The sequence below is a fragment of the Camelina sativa genome, chromosome 16 (genome assembly GCF_000633955.1).
Source record: "Camelina sativa cultivar DH55 chromosome 16, Cs, whole genome shotgun sequence".
Classification (NCBI taxonomy): Eukaryota; Viridiplantae; Streptophyta; class Magnoliopsida; order Brassicales; family Brassicaceae; genus Camelina; species Camelina sativa.
In genome coordinates, this window is record NC_025700.1 from 17,281,576 (window position 1) to 17,287,944 (window position 6,369).

At 35.8% G+C, this 6,369-nt stretch overlaps 2 protein-coding genes across 3 annotated transcripts; one reads left to right on the plus strand and one right to left on the minus strand.

The window, feature by feature from the left end:
• Positions 7-3,350, plus strand: LOC104750882 (serine/threonine-protein kinase fray2-like). 2 transcript variants are annotated; one of them, XM_010472733.1, is made up of 17 exons: positions 7-165; positions 243-439; positions 539-793; positions 879-1,003; positions 1,089-1,133; positions 1,222-1,303; positions 1,401-1,469; positions 1,563-1,733; positions 1,849-1,905; positions 2,039-2,107; positions 2,193-2,327; positions 2,422-2,517; positions 2,613-2,723; positions 2,813-2,855; positions 2,951-3,044; positions 3,127-3,178; positions 3,261-3,350. In XM_010472733.1, the coding sequence occupies exons 2-17, from the start codon at positions 263-265 to the stop codon at positions 3,312-3,314; spliced, it is 1,635 nt and encodes a 544-aa protein (XP_010471035.1). In that variant the 5' UTR covers positions 7-165; positions 243-262; the 3' UTR covers positions 3,315-3,350. The 2 variants fall into 2 exon arrangements, with proteins under 2 accessions (XP_010471035.1, XP_010471036.1); XM_010472734.1 differs by lacking the exon at positions 2,613-2,723.
• LOC104750880 (probable inactive poly [ADP-ribose] polymerase SRO3) lies at positions 3,616-5,312 on the minus strand. Its single transcript, XM_010472732.2, has 5 exons — positions 4,727-5,312; positions 4,397-4,635; positions 4,195-4,313; positions 3,988-4,102; positions 3,616-3,789 (listed from the first exon to the last, which is right to left on the minus strand). The coding sequence occupies exons 1-4, from the start codon at positions 5,218-5,220 to the stop codon at positions 4,007-4,009; spliced, it is 948 nt and encodes a 315-aa protein (XP_010471034.1). The 5' UTR covers positions 5,221-5,312; the 3' UTR covers positions 3,616-3,789; positions 3,988-4,006.

Below are 6,369 nucleotides of genomic sequence, written 5' to 3' on the forward strand. Positions count from 1 at the left end.
TTTTTGTGTCTCTTTAGATTCGAATCTTTACTCTTTTCTTCCTCACGAGCTTCTCGTCTCGTTCCTCCTCTTTCTTCTACCTCTTTCTCGTATCCTCCTCCTTAAACCCGAACCGAATCATCTTGAGATTGTTCTTCTTCTCCCCTGCATTTTCATCATCTTCAGGTTAGTGTTTCTGATTTCTTTAACAATGCGAATTTGATAAAAAAAAAATCTCCTGAGATTATCAATGGTTACTGTAGGGAGAATTAGAGAGGAATATATGGCTGGTTTATCATCATCATCAACGAAGAGGTTTCCTCTTTACGCTAAAGATTACGAGTTGTTTGAAGAAGTAGGCGAAGGTGTTAGTGCTACTGTCTTCAGAGCTCGTTGCATTGCTCTCAACGAGATTGTTGCTGTTAAGATATTAGATCTCGAAAAATGCAGAAACGATTTGGTTCGTTTTCTTTCTCCTCAAATCTCTTTTTGAATTTGTTGTTGTGCTGTTGTTACCGTGAAGCTTTACATTTTTTGCTTTGTTTTATTATTCATGTAGGAAACAATACGCAAGGAAGTTCATATAATGAACTTGATTGATCATCCGAATTTGTTGAAAGCGCATTGTTCGTTTATAGACAGTAGTAGTTTGTGGATTGTGATGCCTTATATGTCTGGTGGTTCTTGTTTTCATTTGATGAAATCTGTTTTTCCGGATGGTCTTGAGCAACCTATCATTGCTACTTTGCTTAGGGAAGTGCTTAAAGCGCTTGTTTATCTTCATCGACAAGGTCATATCCATAGAGATGTTAAGGTATATAGAAAAAAAGTCTCTGTCTTTTCTTTGTTTTTTGATCTTGAGTTTTGGATAGAGATCATTAGTTTTGTTGTTTATTTAGGCTGGGAACATATTGATTCACTCAAGAGGTGTAGTGAAACTTGGAGATTTTGGAGTTTCAGCATGTATGTTTGATAGTGGGGATAGGATGCGTACAAGGAATACATTTGTTGGAACTCCTTGTTGGTGAGTTCTTACTTACTTCTCTGACTACAACCAAGTTTCTTAAATGTTTTCTTGTTTTAAGCAATTGAATCATTTGGCTCTACAGGATGGCACCTGAGGTTATGCAGCAAGTAAACGGTTATGATTTCAAGTATGTATGCGATTTTACTAGTCTCTGTATGCATAGAAATCACAAGTAGGTTATTGGTTTTTCACATTTTGTCTGCTTTGTATAACAGAGCGGACATATGGTCGTTTGGCATAACTGCATTGGAGCTTGCTCATGGTCATGCTCCATTTTCCAAATATCCACCTATGAAGGTGAGTCTTAACTGTGTAAAAGTTCACCTCTACTGTTATTTTCCATTGTGGTTTTTACTGCAATCTTACTCTGCTGATTCTCTCAACTATTTTTCAGGTGTTATTGATGACTTTACAAAATGCTCCTCCTCGTCTTGACTATGAAAGAGATAAGAAATTCTCAAAGGTAAGTGGAAATTAATGATGTACACAACTTATAAAGGTATATTTCCATTTCTTTCACTTAGAAAAGGAACTAACTGTGTTCATCATCTCGCAGTCATTTAGAGAGTTAATCGCAGCTTGCTTAGTTAAAGATCCAAAAAAGCGTCCAACCTCAGCTAAACTTCTGAAACACCCTTTCTTCAAACATGCTCGGTCTACAGATTACTTGTCTCGTAAAATTCTTAATGGTCTTTCTCCTCTTGGTGAACGTTTTAAAAAGCTCAAGGTGATGAGTTTAAGAGTTTCCTTATCTGTTGGAATTTAGAACCTTCATTACTTACCTTTTATATATTAGTAGCTGTGATTTAAGCTGTGAACATTTCTCTTATGTTGCTCTACAGGAGGCAGAGGCTGAGTTGTTTAAAGGCTTAAACGGTGACAAAGAACAGTTATCCCAGGTATAACTCGATCTTTGCAGTTTCACGTACAAAGATAACTAACAATCTAACATCTCTTACCCCTTTTGGAACTAAGCTATAATCTGTATGTGGAGATGCCTAATTTAGAATCCTATATATTGCTTTCTTACAGCATGAGTATATGCGAGGAATTAGTGCTTGGAATTTTGATCTCGAAGACTTGAAGAGGCAAGCATCACTTGTAAGTAAGGTCATTTGTCTTAAAGTAAACGTAAAAAACTAGTTTTCATTCGCACTCTCTCAATGCTTCAGTGCTCTGCTATCAGATTCCAAATGATGAAATGTGCGATTCAGAGATTCAGGAACTGAACACGAATGGGGATGTCCGGCTTGATGTACCAAAAGGAAACACAGTGGTACAAAGGTCACAGACTATGCCTTTGGAATATTTCTCAGAAACGGCAAGTTTCATTTCGTTCTATGAAGGCATATATATCTCTCCATGCCTATTTTGCATTACAGTTAACCTCTCAACCGGTGCATTATAATGTACAGTTAGGAACTGCGGAGAAGCTCGTTTCTGAAGAGGCACATCTACTAGAACCATTAGCGGATACTACAAAGCAAGTGAAAAAAACAGGACTTGAGCCGGTAATTTTCAATTACAATGTCATGTGTTTCTCGAGATTGTGAAACCTTATCGTAATAATAGTTGTCAAATTTGGAAAACAATGTTCTTTTATCAGGAGAAACCAAAAAATGGATACACTGTTAGTCCTGTGAACAGAACACCTTGCGCAGCAACGGAAATCCTCCCATTGTTAAAGAGTCTCCTGGTTCAGAATGACATTCAGAGAGTGTGTTGTCTGGCTTCTGGGTGGAATAAAATGGTTTATTTTGGATATGTCTTTGTGAGAATTCACATTTTGTTTTGTTTTCTTGGCAGGAGAAAGTAATCAGATTAATTAGATATTTTGATGGAAGTGCAGGTAATGATGAGTTTTATCTGTAGCAGATTATGTTTCTTCTTTCAAGTAATATATAGGTCTTGATAGATATAACCCTCTCGTCATAATTTGTACAGAAACTGGAAATCCAATCCCCAAAACCGAACGAGTGCAGATATATCCATCAAAGGAGAAAGATCTGCAATCTCAGGTTCAGTTTTTGGAGCAAAGGTAAAAATGTCATGACTACTTCTTCTTCATTCTTTATTTGATTAGAATGTTGAGATAATAGTATTGTTTCATGTGTTTTCAGTGTTGAGAAGCTCGTAGATGAAGTTCAGAGAAGAAAAGAAATAAATAGTCAGGTAAAAAAGGCTACTTATACCAAATGTATTAGAGATCATATATATGAGAGTATCTAACTAATATATGAATACGTTTTTGCAGCTAGAACAACAGATCAGCTCTCTAATAAACAGCAACAGCAACAGCATTCCTTAAAAGCTTATCGGAGAATAGATGATTCTTTTATGTAATTCAATATATTTATATATATATATATATATAATAATGTCAAATTACTCTCTTTTTTTCTATTCTTTCACATAAATCCATTAGTCATCCTTCTCTAGACTCTAGTGTCATAGGATTAAGTCACAAAACCAAACAATGGGCATGATTGGTATTTTTACCAAATGTCTTTGTATTAGTAATGTAAAAAATCTGGTTCTAGATACAACTAACGCGTAGACAAACAAACAAAAAGGGTAACAAAAGAAAGACTACACTTATTTTCTTTTCTGATATAAGAGTGTTTCTTTAGTCATTACTGCAATCTATATATTTCTACATATACTACTATGTGTGAATATGTTTCTTCTGGTTTCAAACCTACTCCTTTACGCATCATCATCATTCATAAGCTGCTGTTTCACTTTGGCTACTTCAAGTAAAATCTGTAACTTCAATTTCTCCTCTGCCAAGCAAAAAAACAAAAGAGGGATGATCATCAGTACTCTCTCATCTGACTTACTCTTACGAAATAAAGGTAAAAAGATGCTTTTTTTTCACAAACCTGTTAAGAAAAGTAATAGAGACCTTGCTCCATAAGCAAAAACATTTATTATTCAGATACTGAACGTTGGAATATATGTGTTAGTAGTAGAGACTTACCCCCTACTACTTTTTTTCTTCTAACGCCTCTGATTCTTGAGAATCTTGAAAAGAAGATGGTCTCCAACCACTTCCCTCATCTTTTTAACCAGCTGCTCTCTTCCCAGCTTCCGTTTCTACACAAAAGAAAAAACAAGAAACAGAATCACATTTCAGAAACCAGACTCTTGGGTTTGAATCGAATGAAATTGAAATTTAACTTACATACCCTAAAATCATCATAAGTTGTCAAGATCAAGTTCATTCTTGGTTGGTCTAGTGACTTTGAAAGTATAGACATAAGAACAGAGAAGCTAACACACGGTGACCTTGCTCTTCCAATTAGACCTGAAACAATACAAAAGCATTAATTTCACTCTCTCTAACCAAAACAACACAAAGAATCTTGAATAAGTTTGTGTAATTATTACCTCTCAGGCGAGGAGACTTGAAACTAACGATATAAGACGGAAGAATGTAAGAATTCATAGTAGAGCTCCAAATCACATACTTCCTCGGATTCTCAAGATTATCAACACCAGAATCAAACTGGTACGAACTTGGGCAAGACTGCTTAGAACCAGCCACAATCACCTCAGGTTTACCAAGAATCACACGGCATAATAGAACATGCTTTACACCTTCTTCATCACCTTCACCAACTAAAGCCCTGCAGAAAGAACCATCATCAAAAGAGACTAAAGCAACTTCTCAGAAAAAAAACCAAAACTCAGATCTGAAGAAAAATTAAAAAAACTTACGCAACAAGAGAGTATCTATGATGAACAAGATGAATCCCAACACCGTGAGACCCAGCGTCGTTATCAAACTTGTCGATCTCTTTATTACTAAACCCATACGCAACGATACGATCGATCTCTTCTTTAGAACCAGAGTACCATCCGTACTTAACGTTCGCGTCACCTTCGTTCTTCCTAGTCACAGCTTCGGTGAAAACTTTGAACACGGAGAACTTGGCTTTCGTTGTGATTCTCCTCTCTGTCGAGTTCTTGCGCACGGAGACGATCGTTGTTTCGTTGGAGAAAGAACCCATTCCTGAGATGAAACAGTTCTTGATCAGATCGTGCTCTAAGGTGTCTTCACGTAGAAGGATCGTTGAATCGTTATTATCCCCGCCGGAGAAGTTAGGTGTTGATGATGGTCTAGAATCGGAGACGACGGGGTTGAAGATTTCGCCGTCGTTATCTGATTTCGTTACGGATTCTTGATCCTCGATCTCCACTTGTGCCGCCATTAGAAAGAAGAGAGAGAAGAGATAAGAGAGAAGAAGAAGAAGAAGAAGATTTCTTGGGGAAAAAGAGAAATGGGAGAAAGGTTTGTTTTCAATGGCGGTTTTAGGGATTTACAATTATAGGTAGGAGAGAGAGAGAGCGTTTAAAAAGCGAAAACTTGGCCAGCAAGTTTGTACTTCTATATTTTTCAATTACTATTTTACCCTTTTAGACTATAATTAGAAATTGTGAAATCTTAAGATTTATGTCGTGTTATTTAGGTAATTACAGATTAGGATTTGAAAACATGTGGTTAGGCTGGTTAGCTACGAGTCAATAACTTTCATGTTCTTTGAATACGGGAAAGGGGTAGAATGGGTATTAAAAGTTATAACAAGATTACTTAACTGGAATGCATGTGATGTGACTTGTGGGAATACCAAATAGAGTAGAATCTTAAACCAAAAAATGCGTGTAATGTGTTTATGTGTAGATATTTCGATGTCGGTTACATAATAGTGTGTACGAATTCTCTTCTATTTTTATTTTTACTTGTGAATAGAAAAAAATATTGGTATATTAATAGTTAACTTGTGATTTGTGAAATTGAATATTCTTCCATTTAGTCTCCTTCCACATTACATAATTCTCAAGTTTTGACAAATATTATTCAGATATACGATAATGATATTATTTTTTAAAGGAAGAAATATTCAATAAATTATTTTTTGAGATAACATTTTTCATGTGATTACAGGAAAAAACAAAACAAAAAAAAAACAAAATCAAAATGATATTATGACCAAAAAAAAGAAAGAATACTGTATTTCTATAGATATTTGGAATTTGAAAAACAGGAGAAAAATCAAGAGGCCCAATGTGTTTTGGGCTTTAAAAAGCCACAGTAGGTTGGAATTAGAAAACACGTCATAGTGTCTGTTCCTCTTTTTCCTAATGAATCCAACACGGAAGATTTATAACGGGTCGGGTTGGTCTGAACGGGTCGGATCAGGGAATTTGAAAGTTTGCGCGGTAACACGGGAATATTCCGAACGACGTAGTTTTGGATCAAACGGGGGCTTACAGAAGACACAACGACGTGCCTCCAATGAAGTTTGTATCATCATCATCATTCATCAATCACTAAACTAAATTTCAAAAAAAAAAAAAAA